General features: G+C 39.8%; 2 protein-coding genes across 3 annotated transcripts; both read right to left on the bottom strand.

Moving 5' to 3' along the window:
* Positions 1–5,134: 5,134 nt before the first annotated feature.
* On the bottom strand, positions 5,135–11,082 carry trim35-12 (tripartite motif containing 35-12). The gene is made up of 6 exons (XM_061712337.1): positions 10,551–11,082; positions 9,318–9,413; positions 7,555–7,785; positions 7,413–7,435; positions 7,192–7,310; positions 5,135–6,010 (listed from the first exon to the last, which is right to left on the bottom strand). The coding sequence occupies exons 1-6, from the start codon at positions 11,079–11,081 to the stop codon at positions 5,451–5,453; spliced, it is 1,560 nt and encodes a 519-aa protein (XP_061568321.1). The 5' UTR covers position 11,082; the 3' UTR covers positions 5,135–5,450.
* Positions 11,083–12,454: 1,372 nt separating this feature from the next.
* On the bottom strand, positions 12,455–19,593 carry gipc1 (GIPC PDZ domain containing family, member 1). 2 transcript variants are annotated; one of them, XM_061712063.1, is made up of 7 exons: positions 19,400–19,593; positions 17,650–18,137; positions 16,577–16,762; positions 16,164–16,344; positions 14,881–14,993; positions 14,085–14,166; positions 12,455–14,001 (listed from the first exon to the last, which is right to left on the bottom strand). In XM_061712063.1, exons 2-7 carry the CDS (start codon positions 17,947–17,949, stop codon positions 13,850–13,852), a joined length of 1,014 nt encoding a protein of 337 aa, XP_061568047.1. In that variant the 5' UTR covers positions 17,950–18,137; positions 19,400–19,593; the 3' UTR covers positions 12,455–13,849. The 2 variants fall into 2 exon arrangements, with proteins under 2 accessions (XP_061568047.1, XP_061568048.1); XM_061712064.1 differs by lacking the exon at positions 19,400–19,593 and adding an exon at positions 19,280–19,394.
* Between the last annotated feature and the right edge of the window lie 445 nt (positions 19,594–20,038).

Raw genomic sequence — 20,038 nt, 5'->3', positions numbered from 1 at the left:
CAGGACATTCAGTCCCATCGCTGTGTGAAGTGTGTCGCCGTCCTTGGTAAAGTGGGTTATCTCTGAACAAACCTCCGCTGAGTTCATTGTTCCCCTGATCTCACTGGCGTCCTTTTCTCTCTCTGCTTCTGCCAGTCGTGTGAAGGGTGCAGGCATGAATGTTAAAGGTGCAGGCTTGTAATCTGTAATATAATATAGTAACATCTACTACAACAGCTCTCCAGTAAATACAACTTTTGTGAAGCTTATTATGTAACATTGTTAAAAAGGGTTTGAGTTCCAAATAATTAACTACTGAGCATTGCTATAAATATCCACTCACAAGTTATTTTGCTCATTTAAAAAATTGATAGAAAACTGGATTCCAGTCAGAAAACAAATTTCTTGAAATAATAGTAATTATACTCATTTAATTTAATTTAATTTATTTTATTTAATAGGGACAATGCAGGTTTACATGTGATCACATTCACTCATTACAAACAAGCCAATGTGACTGATGTTCTGCATACAGAGATTATAGCCATTGCTAGTTTCCATCTCCTGTCCCTAGTTAGGCTTTTAGTAAAAGAAAACGAAAGAAAGGAGAAAAAGAATACAAAAATACATTCAATTTTCAACATGCAAAGCTATATCCTATTTACAATTCTCAGCTTGCAAGAGAGCACCCTATTAGCGGTTACAGGTGATTAAAAATGCGTACATTTCTGATTTTGCTTCAACCAGTCTTTGACATTTTTAGTAAAAACCTTAAAATCTTGAGTTGTTTTTATCTCAGTTGGCAGTGTGTTCCACATTTGAGAGCCCTTTATAGAGAACGCTGACTGCCACTCATGAAAACTGGCTTAATTTCCTGGTCCATCAGTTCAAAGAAATGTCAGTTTTAATGTTTTCAAATTAAATAATTTGTCAGCAAACAGCATTCTTTCTGCTTGTTTGTTGTTGGGGCTTCGCAGGCCTCTTTAAAGCTTTTCTGGGAAATTCATAATGTGTCATTTTACACAGAAAGGGTGTGGCCGTGTGGTGGGAATACAAACGCACTTTCCTGCCAACAGTTTCAGGGACAATAACAGTAAAAGAGAACGTGCACGTCCTAAAACCACTCCATGGAGCTGGCCTTATTACTGATTTGGAGTAGCTTTCTGCAGCTTTAACTGGAATCTTTCCAGAAGCACCACTTGAACTCAAAGCATTCACGTAATTTTCATATCAAACCAACCACATAATTATCAGACAGTGTGTGTGTGTTTTGCGTGGTTAACTGAGCTCACATTCCTGAGTTATTTGTGCTTTGATATATCAACACTGTGTCTGACTTTGACTAAATAGCTCCAGTTTATCCGTGGTAATGTGTCCAGGCTCACTAAAGATCAAGCATTACTGCTACGAGCTTTAATGACAGTCCACACAACAAGCTCAGCGTTTTGCTTCACGCTTGTAACCAGGAGGTCCTTGGCTCTCCGTGCAGCTTTGGCCTCTAATTTTCATGGTTTAGAAAAACAAGTCATCATGCATGCTCGTACGCCGTATGAACTCGCTTTCCCATGCCGTCATGGGCGGCTGCTGGAATGTGTGGAAAGGGCTCATCTCGGGCCAACCTTACACATCCCCAAACGTGAAGTGAAATCTGAACATGTGAGAGACCAAGCTGAAGACGGAACATGAAGGTAAACAGATGAAGTCAGACTCAAACTATGCAGACTGCTGCAGAGGAAACGCTGGATGAGCTGTGCTTGTTATCACCAGAGCTAACAAAGGCCAGCAGATTGCTGGATGACAGCCATCCACGGAAAAAAACTAAAAAAAACTGCTGCAGGAGGGACGATGACAGACACCAAACTGAGGTGAAAGTCTTTACTTTTTCTACCACTCAGTATCAGTTGTTTTTTACGACGGAGTATTAGGGCCAAACAAAAAAACAAAAAAAGGAAATTACGAGAATAAAGTCATAATGTAATGAGAATAAAGTCGTAAAATTACGAGAATAAAATCATAATATTACGAGAATAAAGTCGTAAAATTACGAGAATAAAGTCATAATATTACGAGAATAAAGTCGTAAAATTAAGAGAATAAAGTCATAATATTACGAGAATAAAGTCGTAATATATTATAAATATATAAATATAACTTCACAAGATGCTCAATATTCCTCATTTTAACACAGGGAGAAGAAGCTCTTCCTGTTAGAGTTCTCATAAATTATATTCTCATAATATTACGACTTTATTCTCACAACATTACGACTTTATTCTCGTAATGTTACGACTTTATTCTCGTAATTTTACGACTTTATTCTCTTAATATTACGACTTTATTCTCATAATATTACGACTTTATTCTATTACGACTTTATTCTCGTAATTTTACGACTTTATTCTCATTATATTATGACTTTATTCTCGTAATTTCCAATGTTTTTTGTCTTAGTTTGGCCCTAATACTCCGTCGTAGTTTTTATACTCTAAATTGTAAACAATAAAAACATCATTGCGATATATTAGAATTTATTAAGCTGAAGGTGAAGCAAGGTGTTCTTTGGATCTTTTGAATAGGAAAGCATTTTCTTCATTAATTGCATGAATGACATACACTCCAGTTGTCACCTGAGTAAGAGCTCTCTGTTCCCTCGTTATAGTCTATTAAATCCTCCCTGCTCACACGCATTAACACTCACGCAAGCCTCACCTCAGTGTTCTGATATTCATCTGACATGTGCTATTGTCTGCCGCTGATGCTCCCCTCTTTGTCTGACAACTCTGACCTTTGCAGCAGAAATCAGCATGCCCAACAGGCGGGCTCTCCCATGTACAGGAGGTCTCAACCTGCTGATTAACGATGCTGCGCTGCCACCAAAGGCACTCAGTAGGAATTAGTTTTGATGTCAAAGTCCCTGCGAACATGAATGCGGTGTTAAATGTTAAGCTGCTTCTAAAGCTGACCTTTCATGTCATTTCTAAACAGGTTTTTTTCTTTTTTTTACTGGGATTTTCTCACTTCTTCCTTGTTCCTTCTAGTCTCCTGTTGCATCTTCCTGGTGGGCGACAACCTGCTGACACTACGGCCAACCGCTCGGAGGCTGCAAACTTTTCCAGCTTAACCCCGAACCGATCCGTGGCTCTTCTTTTTTTTTTTGCCCGCCTCCACCCTCCTCAGAGGTGTCAAGTAACAAATACTACACAGTACAAATACTTTGTTACCTTACTTAAGTAGAAATTTTGGTTATCTATACTTCACTGGAGTAATTATTTTTCAGACGACTTTTTACTTTTACTCCTTACATTTTCACGCAATTATCTGTACTTTTTACTCCTTACATTTTAAAAACAGCCTCGTTACTCTATTTCATTTCGGCCTTTAAAAAAAAACTATCCAGTTAAATTGCTCCATCCGGATAGAGTGAATTTGGTTGTGGTTGTTTCAGATGTTCTTGTCCAGTTTTGTTCTTACATCCGTTCCCTCAGATTCCTGCAACTAAACTTGGATGTACATTCCAATAAAGGTTAGGATAAATGATAACATGCCTGAAGTTTGACTTTTTGCACCGTTACAATACTTATAGGCAACTAGTCATCATATCTTCTGCTCTCTGAAACACATGTTAATGCTCAATAGTACACATATATGGTTCTTTAATATATTTGCATTATACTAAGATGCATTCATTTTCAATGGCTTTTGTCCTTAATGGCTTTTTTCCCCCTTACATTCCTTTTACTTTTATACTTTAAGTAGTTTTGAAACCAGTACTTGTATACTTTTACTTGAGTAAAAAACTTGAGTTGATACTTCAACTTCTACAGGAGTATTTTTAAACTCTAGTATCTATACTTCTACCTAAGTAATGTATGTGAATACTTTTAACACCTCTGACCCTCCTATGCCACTCTTCTCCTGTTGGGTCTCTCTGCCGGCCGCAGGGTGACATGGGTGGAGGAACTTCCCGCCGCTCTCCACAGTTAACCCATAAAGGATGTCATGAAACAATGTGGAGGAAGCCCAGCCTGCTCTTGGAGATAGTTTAATCACTGAGAGGCGCCGATATCAAAATCACGATGTGTGGTTTACGAAAACGGGAAATAAACAGTAACAGTTGTTGTTCAGTCAATGTTTAAAAAAAAAAAAAATTAGTAGAAGAAACGGAGCAGCTCTCCTGGATCTCACTTCAAAACTGGTGTCATTCCCATATTTTTGAATAAATATTCAGTTTAATTTCTATATTTTACTTCTTAGTCATAGAAACACAAAGTATCAAATACAGCAGTGTCTCCCAACCTGGGGTCCGGGCCCCCCCTGGGGGAGCTCCAGAGATCTCTGGGGGGGTGCGAAACTTTGTCTGCTTTGAGGATATGCAGTTGTAAAAATTATATTTATACATGTTAAATAAATAAAAAATCATAATAACACACGTAATGGAATACAGTAATCCAAGTCTGTATAAACCCAGTTGAAAATATATTTTGGTCATTTTAAAATACTAAGTTATTTATCAGGATAAAAACGTATTATTATATAATTATTCAACATTTAATCATACTACTACTCCGACAGGTTGTTAAAGGAAAAATGTTTAAAAAAAAATGTTGCTCTCATATTAAAAGAGACATTTTTCAGAAATATTTTAATGTCCTTGCAATTATTTTTTGTGTGTATTTTATACATTGGTGACACAAAAGGAAGGTGAGAAAAACAAAGTACAGGGTAAACCAAAGAGAAATGTATAAAAAAACATAATTAATGTTAATTTTTTCAATTAAAGGTGGGGGGCCGGGCTAGTCTTAGACACAAGTAGGGGGGGCTCCAAGGAAAAAAGGTTGGGAACCACTGAAATACAGGATATATAATTTATGATAAGACTGTCCAGAGTGCCGTCACCACACATTACAGTTTCAAAGGGGTCCACTTCAAAAGTCACTGAAAGACAGATCTAGGTCATAGACTCCATATTACCACTTTATGATTGTGATGTGCGAGTTCTTTGTAGTGCACGCAAAGAACTCACCATTTCCACAGTGGCTGACTCTGTGCAAATCGCCCGTATTCTTACATGTCAGTATGTTAGGAAAGTATCCGCTGTTCTGCAGTCCTGGCCTAGATTAATCACATGAGGGACGTTTTAATCTCACAACATGAATAAATGAAAGCAAATCTGGAGGATTTTTATTGCAAGTGTAAATGTTGTTGTAAAATCAGTTTCATGGAATCATGACATGTATATTAATTGGGCTCTTGAGGGGTTTTTCTACCACCAGTGGGAGATTGATGCTCCAGACTGTGAAGGGGATTAGGAGACAGACCTGCACTTTGTGCTTCATGAACTCCAATCAATCATGTCAGGAACCCAAATGAAATCTTGAATCAAACTTGTTCTACATGAATACCTGCATGGATGGGATTTAATTTCTGTAGCCTGGTAAAACACTCATGTCCCTGTGGGAGACGCTCTCAAATCACCAGGTGGCACTGTTCCACGCCGCCACCTTGGCAGGGCAGATTTTCAGGGGGTTGGGGTTGTTCCCGTTGATGTTGGCTCCAGGGCAGAAGAAGGGAAACATCTTCTCAGTGAAGAAGTCGTTGAAGGTGTAGATGGGCTTCATGGTGACGGGGTTGGAGAAGGCCACCTCTCCGGATTCGTAGTCCAGCTGCACTCTGACCCGAGTCAGCGGGTCCTCCAGACGCAGGGGGCTCCTGGGCCTCGTCATGGCCGAGTACTCGTCCTCGTAGTGGGAGATCATCCAGAAGCCGCCCTCGGGGCAGCCCGAGATGCGGCCTTTCCTGTCTATGGAGCCCTTGACCACCCCGAGCATCCAGTCCACCTTATCGCCCACCTCCACCTCCCACGCGTGGCGGCCGGAGGTGAAGCCCTCTGATCCCAGCACAAACACAAAGTGTCCGAAACGCTCGGGATTGTCTGGCAGCGTCTTCATCGATCCACCGTTGGCTACGCTGGTGAGGTCTGGGGAGAGGGACAGCCAGGAGTAAGCTGTGTTGGGATCCAAGGTGATGGGTGCTAAAAGAAGAAGAAAACAAACTGTAATGATGGCTCAGCAAATTATTGGGTGAGGTTTACCTTAAAGGGGACCTATTATGAAAAACAAGTTTTTTCTTGCTTTAACATACCGTATTTTCCGCACTATAAGGCGCACCTTCAATGAATGACATATTTTAAAACTTTTTCCATATACAGTATAAGGCGCACCGCATTATAAGGCGCATTAAATATATGGTAAAATACAATACTATAGTGGTTGTGGTTGAGTTACGTATCTACCTGATGGAGCTGCGCTACAGGAAATGCTACAAAATCCTACAGCAAATGCAAAAAAAAAAAAAAAAACAAGAAGTACCGTATGTCAAACTTTATTAACAAAATAAAAACCAGCTTTGCTCCGTCTCGCCAAAGTCACCATTATGCGAGTCAGCATCGCTGCTGTTGTCTTGAACGTCTGTGACGATTCCTGAATTCCTGGCGTTTTTAGCGCCATTACTTCGGCGACACCAACTACAGTAGCTACAATCCCCCTACAGTAACAGAAATTACCGTAATGATCATATATAAGGCGCACTGCATTATAAGGCGCACTGCCGGTTTTTGAGAAAATTAAAGGCTTTTAGGTGCTCCTTATAGTGCGGAAAATACGGTATATAAAGTGGTCTCCCCTCAGCCTGCCAACTCAGAGAAGGAGCAAAGCAACCAAATTCTGCAGTGTCTGTACAGCCGCCTGGATGGATCCAGTGTGATGTGGCTTCTACGAGCCGTTCAGATTCTGCTCCCTTTCGTTACGTAACAAAAATGCGATTTACATCGGTTGGCCTCCGATGCGTGAAACCACGCCCACAACTAACACCGGCCGGAGCTTCCGCCGTTTTTTCGTAGCGGTGTATCGCGTCATTCAGGCAGCCAATCAGCACAGAGCCTCATTATCATAGCCCCGCCCACTCAGAATCCTGCATAGATAATGAGGTTAGAGAATGGGATGATAAACATGGCTCCAGAGGCTGAATTTCTAATTTATTTAGCAAAAACTATCAAAAGCTTGTTTTTAAGACATTCAAGGCCTGTTTAAAATAAGTATTAGATGCCATAATAGGTCCCCTTTAAATTTGAGGGAAAATCTTTTTGAAAAAGTTATCTTCCTTCAGACAACCACGCTGAACTGTTTCAAACCTCAAAATCAAGAGGGCACTTACTGTAGTCAACCAGTTCTAGCATCTTCTCCCACACATGGTATTTGAGGGAACTGACGTGCTTGGCCACATTCAGAAGAGCACCTGAAACTTTGTCATGATCTTTCTGTGGGAGTTGTGCTCTGAGTGAAGAGGAATAACCAACAGGAATGAAACAAAAGCAAATAAGTTGTGTCATGAAACTGACCTGACGCTGCAGAACTTAAATCAGAGGAGAAACCTACCTTTTCTTTGTGCTGGAATAATTCTGAAAGGACATGACAGAGAATTGCAAACGATGTGATTGTCATTCATGTGTTGTACAATCAGACAGCCGCTAAGAAAAGAATATAAAAACTTGCAAGGGAAGACTTCAAAACTACACACCTGGAGAAACAGAATATCCCGGGATGCCATCTCATTCTCAATGGCAATGACAGCATGAGAGAAGGTGAGGATGTCTCTGCTGACGTTGTCAGACTTCTTCCTCACCAGCTCTTTCTTCTCCTCATCCTCTTGCCGCAGGGCAGCGAGTCGTGCCTCTTCCTCTCGTTGGAGAAAATCCCGCAGCTCCTCAAACTGCTCTCTGATTTGCTTCTCCGTGGCCTGAGTCTGGTTCTACCATGATAGAAATACAGAGTAGTGCACTTTGCGCTTTTCCATCTACTTCAGCTTCTACTTTTCTACAGTTCTTCCTTTAATAAACCAAATTGTATACATTAAATGCAGAATAATGTTATTTTAATACCCAGTTATGAAGAGTAGCAGGTACCAGCAGGTCTTTAACAGACAAGATTGTGTTTCTAGAATTCTTTCATTCTCCAGAAGTGGGACCAGGTTACAGGTAGCAACTACAGGTGGAGTGATTACGTTTTTATCCTGTCTGGGGCTGCATGCCAAGTACTGCTGAGGAAGGTTTTTGAAGTTGACTGAACCCGATTCAGAACCAGTGTACATTTGTTTCGAGAAGAAGGCATTCAACCCCGTCTCAGGATTTGGATTTGCTCAAGGAGTTTAGCTCAGTGAGCCTCCTCCCGAAGATAATTTGATTCCTACACAACACAGGCAGACGCCCAGTTAACTTTGCTGGCAATAAGCGCGCTAAAGGACACAAGGTGTCCAGTTTAATGGGAACAAGATCACATTCACATTTTTTGCACGTGGCATTGACACTAGGCCTGTGTTGAAAAAATCGATTTTCCGATTTTTAAATCGATTCTCATATTAATTCCTAAAAATCGATTCTTATGTCTAAAGATCAATTTTTTTTAATTTTTTTCCATCATTTCCAACTTTAATCCCAGTAGTCGGACACACAGTTTGTCATGACACTTCTGAAAAATGCCAGGTGCTTCATGGCAATATATGTGCGTGGTGACAGAATAAATTAGATAAGCTAAAATGATTTGTTTACTGCATGAACTGTTGCAATTTCTTTCTTTTTTGCACTTTAAATTGATATTGAAAGGCCTGTTTGAGTTATTTATTTCTTAGTTATTTCACAATAATTATTGTGAAATTATTATTTCACTAGTTATTTTACAGTCATATAATTCAGGCAACAGCTCAAAAAACATTTTAAATAACACTGAGCCAAATCAATATCAAATCGGATCGAATCGAATCATGATAATCGATTCTGAATATTAAGAATCGGAATCGAATCGATTCTTGATATTTGAATCGATACCCAGCCCTAATTGACACCAAGATGGGTCTCAGGCCAGCGTGAAGCAACTAGAATGCAATCAAACACCTCTTGAGGACGGGGTTGAATACGGATTGATCTGGCGTTGATTTGCAGACTGACTTGGTGTAGTTCAAGTATCTTAGAGATCGACTCATGGGTGGAGAAAAGAATGAGGCTGAGTTCTCTGTTCCCATGTCTTCCCTCATCCATTGTCATGGAGCTGTGGGTACTAAACTTATTAAGAAAAAAGAAAAAAGGTTGTAATAGGCACCATGCTCTTGATCCAACAATATTTTCAGATTATCTAAGAACTCGGAAACTCCTTCATATTTACGGTGTGAGGCTTTTCCACCTCCTTTGCTGACGTGTTTACACACCAACAGTGTGGCTCAACTTCAGTCACAGTAACGTCATGAGTCATGCAGGTCCTCCGTTATTTCGTGGATTTGTTTATTTATACCTTGATGTGCACAGTTGTGTCATCACACTCCTGCTTGGCTTCATACAGGTGGCGCAGGTTTTTCTTTAGAGGAATCAGATCGTTTTTCAGCTCCGCCTGAGAAGTAAAGGCACAGAGAGTGTCAAGATGTCTTAAGATCCTCTGAAGACCTGAAATAACTTGAAACAGACAAAAGTAATAATAGATAATTTACTGAACGATGACTAATGAGAATCAGACACTGCTTATGAATGACGGTTCAACAGAATCCTTAAATGTTAAATCAGTGCAGGTACAATCTATTAAAGCATTCTGAGGCTGAATGTGCAGCTCGGTGTCAGAAAGCTTGGTCTAAAAAACTAAAAAACACCCAAGAACACTAAACAACAAAACTGGACTATTCTGGGGTGTGTTTATGAGACCCTACTGAACATTGGTGGAAAAAGCTGACCAACCTGTCTGGAGAAGACAAGACACTTGGAGTAGTTTGCCAACAAAGAGTGGGTGAAAATACCAGTCTACAGGACTGTCTCAGAAAATTAGAATATTGTGATAAAGTCATTTATTTTCTGTAATGCAAAAATGTCATACATTCTGGATTCATTACAAATCAACTGAAATATTGCAAGCCTTTTTTTATTTTAATATTGCTGATCATGGTTTACATCTTAAGAAAACTCAAATATCCTATCTCAAAAAATTTGAATATTCTGGGAATCTTAATCTTAAACTGTAAGCCATAATCAGCAATATTAAAATAATAAAAGGCTTGCAATATTTCAGTTGATTTGTAATGAATCCAGAATGTATGACATTTTTGTTTTTTTAATTGCATTACAGAAAATAAAGAACTTTATCACAATATTCTAATTTTCTGAAACAGTCCTGTAGGTGCAGAAGTCTCATTGACAGGAACAAAATCCCTTGACGGCAGTGATTGACTCAAAGGTTTGTACAGAAGTTATTGAGGGGTTTTTTATGCTGATTTGTTGTTTGTATTTGCTGTTTGTATTTGTTCAGATTTTTTAATAAAAAGTTTAAAAGCAAAGTAGGATTTTAATTGTTCATTTAATCTTTTTTTTTTCAATTTCAAGTTATTTCAGTGGCCATTGTGGGTTTTTCTGTCTTTAATAGAAGGGTTCCAGCAAATGTTTCAATGTGCTTTTCATCATTTTAACAATTATTGATTCTCAATATGTATAGGAAGAACATGAAACCTTTATAAATCATGGATTCTCATCAAAGGTGCTTTACCTTGAGATCCTGAGCTCCTTCTTCCAAGGGACAAACTCTGTGTCCCTGGTGCTTCTTGGACGTGTGACACACGCAGCACAGGACGTCCAGGTCATCCATACAGAAAAGCTTGAGAACTTCCCCGTGTGTGACACACTTCTCCTCCACCGCCCCGGCCTCCTGTCCTCCCCCCGGCCCGGCCCCGGCCGTCCTCCGCTCCTGCTCCCTCTGGTAGGTGTCGGCCACGTTCTTCAGCGCCAGGCTGACCGTGGGCTCCGTCAGGGAGCACTTCCTCCTGCAGATGGGACACTCGCGCCGGGCCTTCCTCTTGTTCCAGAACTGCTGGAGACAGGCCCTGCAGAAGCTGTGGCTGCACTTCAGCACCACGGGCTCCTTGAAGATCTCGCAGCAGACGGGACAGGAGAGCTCGTCTTCCAGCATGGAGCCCGAGCGAGAGGACACGGCCCGCGGTCGCAGGGATGAAATCCCCTTGTGGATGGGCAGGAGGGAAAGGATCCCGGGCTGGGAGGATGCTCGGGGTCGCAGCGACATGACTGGGGTTCCTGAAGCCTGGAGTCTGTTGGGGAAATGTGCTCCACAGAGAGTACAGAGAGTAATCTGGGAACACTTTATGAGCAACCGGGGTTATAGATCAACAGGGACTGGTAGAACTGGTTTACCTCCCTTCAAGTAAATAACGGACACATCACCACCTGTCAGTGGCTAAACTTTACTCCCCAGGAGGTGCTTACAGTGGACTTCAGCTGATGTTTATAGTCATAACATACAGGACTGTCTCAGAAAATTAGAATATTGTGATAAAGTTCTTTATTTTCTGTAATGTAATTAAAAAAAAATGGCATACATTCTGGATTCATTACAAATCAACTGAAATATTGCAAATCAACTGAAATATTGCAAGCCTTTTATTATTTTAATATTGCTGATCATGGCTTACAGTTTAAGATTAAGATTCCCAGAATATTCTAATTTTTTGAGATAGGATATTTTGAGTTTTCTTAAGCTGTAAGCCATGATTAGCAATTTAAAATAATAAAAGGCTTGCAATATTTCTCCAACTCTTGCAACTCCCCCCCACACATAAAACAAATAGACTCCATCACCACATTCAAAACTCAACTCAAAACTCACCTGTTCAAACTTGCCCACTCACTCTGACCGGACATCATGCACTACTTCTCACCAGTTTGTTTATTTATTGTTTTATTTACTTTTTATTTTTTATGCTGTCTCTATTGCTGCTTTTACGGATGTTTTATTGTATTTTTAACTTATAAAATGTATTTTTTAATTGTATTTATTGTTTTAATCCTGTAAGGTGACCTTGGGTGACATGAAAGGCGCCTCTAAATAAAATGAATTATTCATATTATTATTATTTCAGTTGATTTGTAATAAATCCAGAATGTATGACAGTTTTGTTTTTGTAATTGCATTACAGGAAATCACAATATTCTAATTTTCTGAGACAGTCCTGTACTGCTGTCCTTATTCTGAGCCGGGTCAGACCTCTGCAGCTTTCCACCTCTCTGACAGAGGCCTGTACGTGACCCCCGCCAGCCCGACCAGCACTATCAAGTTAAACCGAGGTGGCTCGTCTTACCCTCCAACAGTCTGGTGACACTCGGGGATTTCATTGTCTAGTTAAATGTCATACATATTGTATGATGACACAGGAGTGAGAAGAAACACCCTTTGTGATGGCATCTACAAATGTGGGAAAACAATCCAGCTCTTCGCAGAACCCTCTCTATTTCAAGTGGAAACAGCTGTTGCATAATGTGATCTAAATAACCATCTTCAAGGACAGGAACGGTGAAGTTCATTAGTCTCTGATTCTTAAATCTGCATGGAACTCAGAGGTGTTGAATAAAAAGCAAACAGAAGGAAAACAGCTCAGTGGGTACTGTTATTGCATTATATTTGGACATTGACATCAGTGTAATACAAAGCCATGAAAATAATGTTTTCTTCTTAGTGTTACAGTGTTCGAGCATCAGTTTAATTACATCACCCAAAAAGATATTGATCGAGGAATGAAACAAAACTACAAAATAGCTTCATACATTTGAATATACTGAAGAGGTTAACACCAAAAGTTTGTTTTAAGACCTGTGTTTACCTAAACTGAGTAGTTAGTGCAACGTTGCCTGCTTTTCTCACTTTCTCTCATTCTGCTTAAGGTTCACACACCAGACTTAAGACTGCCAACAAAATACACAGAAAAATTAAGATGGTTTTTTTTTCTTGACTTTTTGCACTAACTCCATCCTATAACTTCTCTAATACTGCTCCTTTATAAAACTGCAACACAAGATGAAATGTTTCATCTGTTATGCAAATCTTGTTTTAAAACAGACAATAAATCACCTTATATATAAAAAAAAACACTATTTAAAAAAAAAAAAGAAAAAAGGCAACAGTCCACAAACTGTTCTGCTTCTCATTCACATATTTTATCCCCCAATAACAGGTAACACTGATATTTTTAATGCTGCAGAACCTATGAAGGACAGGAATGTGCTATCGTCTGCACAGTTGACTTCATTACAGCATGGGTTGTGCCAACTGTGAAAACACTACTGATCTTTTTACTCACAGGCTACAATATTGTATGCCTCTTCTGTAACCAAATTTTGTTTTGACCTAAAAGAAAAAAGAAATGAAGGAGGACATGAAACCAGAAGATTTCACTATGGAGAGAGAAAATATCACAGCGCATGCTTGTTAAACTGATCCATAATGGTAAGATCAACTGTAATTTAGGGAGCTCTTGTATTGTGCAAAAACCCACCAGGTGAGGTACAGAGCAAACTATGTTCCCCTCTATTGTTGGTTGACAGTACAGTGCAGCACAGAGCATTGTGGGGAGGGAAAACATTTTTTTTCTCGTTTAATAGCAAAGATCTATTTGCCTTTCATATCTCCCATTGCAGAAACGTAAGGTGTACTGGTTCCACTGCCAGTTACTACAACAATGACATGCAGGGTCACGTGATGCAAGCGATGGAAATGCTCATCAGCGTGCTTGTAGTTTCTGGAAAAAGCTGGAAGACAAATATAAGCACTTAGGAAGTCATCACAGCTGCCTTCCTCTCCCTGGAACTGGACCATCCACTTTGTCTCCCAACAGGGTACAAATGCGCAAAAATAGGAGTGTAAACTGGAATAAAAACAGACTCATGATGATGGTGGTGTTTTCTAGGAGTGCCAAATGTTGCGGGTGTAACACACACACACGCACGCACGCGCACACACACACACACACACAGGTCGTCTTGCTCCATTAGTTTCAGTGGTTACACCCGTCCAACCTTAGCATCTCCGATGGCGCCCCAGACGTCGAAAACAAACTCGTCCGGGAAGGCAAAGTCTCCCAGGGTTTCATCTAAAGCTTCAGCAAACTCGTCTGGGTTCTTTTTGTCTTTTCCCAGCTCCACCATTGTGGCCGCTGAGGAGGCAGAGCAGAGTTTTGGTTAGTAAGGATGTGAAGTTGTACACACCAACACGGCCAGCAAACACAAACATGCTCACCCAGCTCGCTGTCTCTGATGCCCATGTAACTCTCCAGCAGGTCGTCCACCTTCTCGATGGCCTTTTCTTCAAATGCAGACGGCTGTGAGGACAAAATGTTTTTACACGCATACTCAAACATAATAATTACATTTAGCCAAACGGCAGAGACATGTACACATCAGGGCTGGGCGATATATCGAGATTTTAATATATATCGATATATTTTCAAACGCGATATGGTAAGAGACAATATAGTTTATATCGATTTAAAAATAAATAAATAAAAAATAATAATTTTTTTTTTTGATTTTGATATAGCTTATTTTGTGACAAATTGACTTGAATGTTTTATTTGAGATTTGCACAAATGTTTTGTTATTTGCACAACTGTCAACCTCAGTGGAAAAGTCTGCCTGTTACTTTCTACATTGTATTAATTGCAGTGTATTTTAATTTAATTGTTATGCAGGAAAGGGATATTTGTTTTATTATATTCAAGAAGCATTTTTAAATATGCAGGCAGTTTATTTTTATTTCATTTGTTTTATACATTTTGATATTGTGCAGACCTCTGTTAATAAAGGTTACCTGTGTGACATTTGGCACGAGGCTTTGTATTAAAACTGACTGTTTTTTTAAGGGTTTGCCTCAGAAAAAATGAAGCTAACAGAGATGCTATGCTAGAATGCTTTGGGGGAAACCCCAATTATGGCACAGAAAAAATATCGATATATATCGAGTATCGCCATTCAGCTAGAAAATATCGAGATACGACTTTTGGTCCATATCGCCCAGCCCTAGTACACATTCTCACCAGTTCCTCCACCGTGGCAGGACCCTTAGAGCGCAGGCGAAGGGTTCCCCTGCCAGTGCCAAGCTGAACCCCCGATCCTGACCTGGAACCTCCGGACCTCTGGCTGATCATATCTGCACAAAAAAAGTACAATTATAATGTTTCACAAGTGACAGAGCAGAGTATCACACCCTGTCAGGCTTTAGCCTTCATTAAAGATTAAGACTAATTAATGAAGTAACTATGTAGACTTTGTTGCTCCTACGATAGCGCTTCGCAACGGTTTCATGAAGATTTTGATTTCACCAACTCAGGCTTTAATTTATGCATTATAATAACTAGAGCTGGGCAAGTTAACGCGTTAACTCATTGATTTATTAACGTCGTCATTTATTTTATCGCGCATTAACGCATGTTGCTCACATGCTTTTGTTTTGAAAAGTCTTTTGCCGGCTGCTGCGGAACCGGAAGAAAGTTGGCGGAAAAACATGTGGAAAAGCTAAAACAGACATGGAGAGCGGTAAAATTACGGAACGGTTACATGGACATTTTCATTTTCAAGTTCTCCCAGACAGCAGATTCGACCCCTGTAAAAGGAAATTTCAATAGTGATTCTTTTTTGTGCTTCACACTTTCTAACAGGGACATTTGATGCTGAATAGACGGTAATGCTGCTCCCCGTTAAAAGTTTCTGCTGTTACCTCAGAAATTGCCTGTTTTAATGTCATGATTGTGGATCAGGATTTTGTTGGTAGACTTTATTTATTTTTCATAAAAAAACCAGGATGACATTAATGCCCTGGCAGTGGCAATAAGCTATATTTTATTTGACATTTTTACACTAAATATGTGTTACTGACAAGTCCTGATGTTTTGCTGAGATGTTTGCACAACAAATGTTATGGCACTTTGGTTCATACTTTTATAAATAAAAGTGCACTTTACACAACTTTTGAATTCATTATTTGATTTTGCATATACAATGTGATTAATCAGGGAAATCATGCGATTTAAAATTTTAATCGTTGTCCAGCCCTAGTAATAACGTGATTTAGCATAATCCACCTATAAATTTGAGATCCACAGTAGAAACCTACGTATATAAAAAGGCATGTAGTATAGTAAATATGTGCATATATTCAGCAAATGACAACACACTATCTGCCATTTGGCGATTCACTACCACTCTAATAGGTGTCAACAGTGCCGGTTCTGAGAGCGCAGGGAAGGCTATGAAATCCTGAAGATGAGTATGAAGCCATTACAAATATAGCTTGAGAGATGTATCCATCCTTCACACCTACCAAAAGCTTTGAGAGGCTCCACCAGCTTAATGGTGAACATCTTTCCTTTGGGAAGCTCCTTCAGCATTTTGGCAACTTCATAGTGTCGACAGCCAATAAGGCGATGGCCATTGATGGACTCAATCATGTCACCCACATTGATGACCTGGATTTGGTGGATGACGCTCCCCTCGCGGATCCTCTGAAAAAGCAGCAGGAGTCATGTTATCAATCCAACTAGTCAGATCCTTCTTAATATACACATTTATGATAGGACAATGATCATCAGCCATGAATATAACTGTCGACAGTGAATGAAGAAGATCTTAAAAACGAAATGACGACTATTGGAAATAATTGCAATTATAAAACTGACAGGTCACTTTAATGCACAAGTACAGAGAAATTGTTTTGTATATTATTATTTTAATTACCTTGATGAAAGCATAGCCAGCTCCATTATCAGTGATTGTCAAACCTAGAGCATCTTCCCCTTTGTACACTTCAATCTCCTTTCGTTGACCTTTAATGTGGGCAAAAATAAAGTCCTCCAGCCCAATCTGACCTCCCAACAGTTTGTCCATGTCCACCTTGTGAGTGTTTAGTGTGCAAAACATAACCTGTGGAGGGAATGTACAATTAGTAAAATGATCCACAATCAAACTCTCACCATTAGACTCAAGTATTTATTCAGTGGTCTTCAAACCCTGGTCCTCAAGATCTACTGTCCTGCATGTTTTGGATGTTTCCCGGCCTCAACACGCCTGATTCAAATTAACGGTCCTCATTAGCTCGTCATCAAGGTCTGGACCAGGGGTCGGCAACCCGAAATGTTGAAAGAGCCATATTGGACCAAAAACACAAAAAACAAATATGTCTGGAGCCGCAAAAAATGAAAAGTCTTGTATAAGCCTTAGAATGAAGGCAACACACGCGGCATGTATCTACTGTATATTAGTTAGAACTGGGGGAAGATTTTTTTTTCATCATGCACTTCGAGAAAAAAGTCAAAATGTCGAGAAAAAAAGTCGAAATGTCGAGAAAAAAAGTCGAAATGTCGAGATTAATGTTGAAGTACAATCTCAGGAAAAAAGTCGAAATGTCGAGAAAAAAGTCAAAATTTTGAGATTAAATAGGAAAGGAAAAAAGAAAAAAGGAAAAAAAGAAGAAAAAAAAGGAAAAAAAGAAGAGGAAAAAAGGAAAAAAGAAAGAAGAAAAATAATTAGAAAAAAAAGAAGAAAAGAAGGAAAAAAAAAAAAAGGAAAAAAAACATTTTTGAAAAAGCTCCAGGAGCCACTAAGGCGGCGCTAAAGAGCCGCATGCGGCTCTAGAGCCGCGGGTTGCCGACCCCTGGTCTGGACACTACTGTTGTTGACACAGCTCCTTGTATCACGATGTGCTGAAGCAGGGTAGCATCTAAAACATGCAGGACAGTAGATGTCGAGGACCAGGGTTTGAAGACCACTGATTTATTTACACTGCCATCCCTGTGAAGGGGGTGACGTACCTCAGATGGAGGTATCCCAAAGGCCTCTCCAATTTTGGCATAAAGCTCCCTAACATTACTGAAGCCCTCGATGCGGCCCGTGGGGCTGCCGTGGGCAAGTTGGGTGTGGAAGATGAGCCGAGGTCGCATGCTGTTAGGTGGGGGAGGAAGACCTTCGGAGGTGGCGCCTTCCCCAAGTCCAACCACTCCTCCATCCAGGCCCTCCATGCCGGCCACATTGAGGCCTGCGCGGATGGGCTCCGCTTCCTCGTTCTCCACTAAAGGGGATGCCTTCTTCCTCCTTCCCAGTCCCAGGGGCATGGTGGAGGAGTGATGCTACAACCCCAGCTGCAGGTCTGTGTGGTGTTCACGTCACAGTGACAGGGTAGTAGTCCCCCACGCCGGTTTGAATGCGGACTCAGCCAGGCACTGTATGGATTTAAGAGTCCACACATCAGAGCAGCTCACATAGCTGGATCTGTCGAGTCCAGCAGTCGGAAGAGGAAGATCTGCAGCCGAAAAACAAACACAAACTCAGTCTTCTTTCAAAATTTGTATATATGTTATTTTATTTAGAGCCATCATTAGTATGTATGCATGTGTTTATATATATATATATATATATATATATATATATATATATATATATATATATATGTGTGTGTGTGTGTAGGTATGTATGGGTGTATGCCTATGTATGGGGGTATATATATATATGTATGTGTGTGTGTGTGTGTGTGTGTGTGTGTGTGTGTGTAAGTAGATATGTACACAGATATAGAGCAGATGCAGTTAATAGAGACAGTATAGTGTAAATAAGTATATTTATATAGATATTTATATGGGCATGTGTGTACAAATATATAGAAATATTCAACTATGTGTATGTATGTATGTATAGGTATGTGTGTGAGTATAATTACAGTATATAGTAATAATAATAATAATAATACTGTTATTTAGCAGTGTGAGTACAGTGTGTGAGTATTTATAAAAACGGTTTAAATGATAAGTGAATGGGGGTAGGATTAAATAAGTTTACACTTCTTCTTACTGATTTTTTGCATGTGTAAATTAAGTTATCAAGTGCTAAAGGATGAAATTCTTTTTGTTGTTTTGTTTTCTTAAACTTCTCTTGAAGTGTTGTTTTTTTTTTTTACATGTACAAAAACAAAATAAATCAAAAATGACCATGTCTACCTCATACTGCTGCAGCTTTCAGTTTCTTTTTTATTGTATATTTGTTAATAAGTGTCACATTTGTTTATTTACTGTTTGCTATGTTTAAATCTGGGTACAGTGAGCGAAATAAGTCAAATTCCTTGTTGGGCAATGTTCAAACTTGGCCAATAAAGCTGATTCTGATTCTCCATAAATCCAGTATAATAGCACAACAATGGCATCCCATTGAAATTAAAGAAGTTCAGCTATACTGTTCAATTTACAAACGCATACCCTGCTGCTAACTCAAAAACCGATTTGCTGCTGTATGTTAAAATCAAAACTGTGATCATAAATCAGCTGCAGATTAAACAATCAATGCTTTGTAAAAACAAAAAAAAGCTAAAATTAGCAATTAGCCTCCACCTTCTACTTGAAGCATCACAAACACTGACAGCAGCTCGGCTGGTGAATAAAAACCGAGACTTACATAATAGACACTTAATCCTCGCCTTTATGTGTTCCAAATTCCTGAAGTGGACGTGTTTAATCAGCTAGATGGTTAATTGAGAGCGGAAACAAGGAAACATGGCAGAGCAGAGACTCTTACCGGAGCAGCACCTTCCTGTTAGCGTCGACAGAACCAATGTCAGCCTTCAGAGAAACACCTACAGTACAGGGGGAATGTTGAATATTTACTGCAACACTTTAGAGCGGCGGGTTCATCTCGATCGGTCGGGCCACTAATTACACCGACTGTGCGTCTGTTTTATTATACTGTTGGAGATTAAAGCCGGAATTATGGTTCCGCGTTAAATCGACGCAGAGCCTACGTCGTACGCTACGGCGTAGGGTACGCGGCGACGCGCGCCGTACGCTGGAAGTTCTGCGTTGGTGTAACGCGGAACCATAAATCAGCCTTTAGCTTCGTGCCAGCCCAGCAGGGGTGGTACGATGACGCCTTCACGTGTCCTCGTAAACGCCAACTTTAAAAACAAATATGTTGGAGGTTTCACTTTTCACCGCGGTTGAATTGGTTTGATATTGGATATTATGAATTCAACACCCATAAAACTTGTGATACATACCACTGATTTTGGTCAAACCACTTGTGATGTGTTCATGGTCATCTAGACTATATATCACAAAACAGTAATTATTAAAAAAAATCATATATATGGGCTGATTTAATGAGGTTTAATGAAAACAATCGGTGTTATGTATCACAAGTTTTATGGGTGTTGAATTC

The sequence above is a fragment of the Cololabis saira genome, chromosome 21 (genome assembly GCF_033807715.1).
Source record: "Cololabis saira isolate AMF1-May2022 chromosome 21, fColSai1.1, whole genome shotgun sequence".
NCBI lineage: Eukaryota > Metazoa > Chordata > Actinopteri > Beloniformes > Belonidae > Cololabis > Cololabis saira.
This window is presented reverse-complemented; position numbering and strand designations above follow the sequence as displayed.

Coding starts and splice junctions, on each gene's coding strand:
- gipc1 (XM_061712063.1), bottom strand. CDS start 17,949: ATGCCCCTGGGACTGGGAAGGAGGAAGAAGGCATCCCCTTTAGTGGAG. Junction 16,345..16,576: donor CTGGCTATGCTTTCATCAAG/GTAATTAAAATA, acceptor CTGCTTTTTCAG/AGGATCCGCGAGGGGAGCGT. Junction 14,002..14,084: donor CATCAGAGACAGCGAGCTGG/GTGAGCATGTTT, acceptor CTGCCTCCTCAG/CGGCCACAATGGTGGAGCTG.
- trim35-12 (XM_061712337.1), bottom strand. CDS start 11,081: ATGTCGCTGCGACCCCGAGCATCCTCCCAGCCCGGGATCCTTTCCCTC. Junction 9,414..10,550: donor AAGGAGCTCAGGATCTCAAG/GTAAAGCACCTT, acceptor TTTACTTCTCAG/GCGGAGCTGAAAAACGATCT. Junction 7,786..9,317: donor ACACAACTGTGCACATCAAG/GTATAAATAAAC, acceptor CTATCATGGTAG/AACCAGACTCAGGCCACGGA.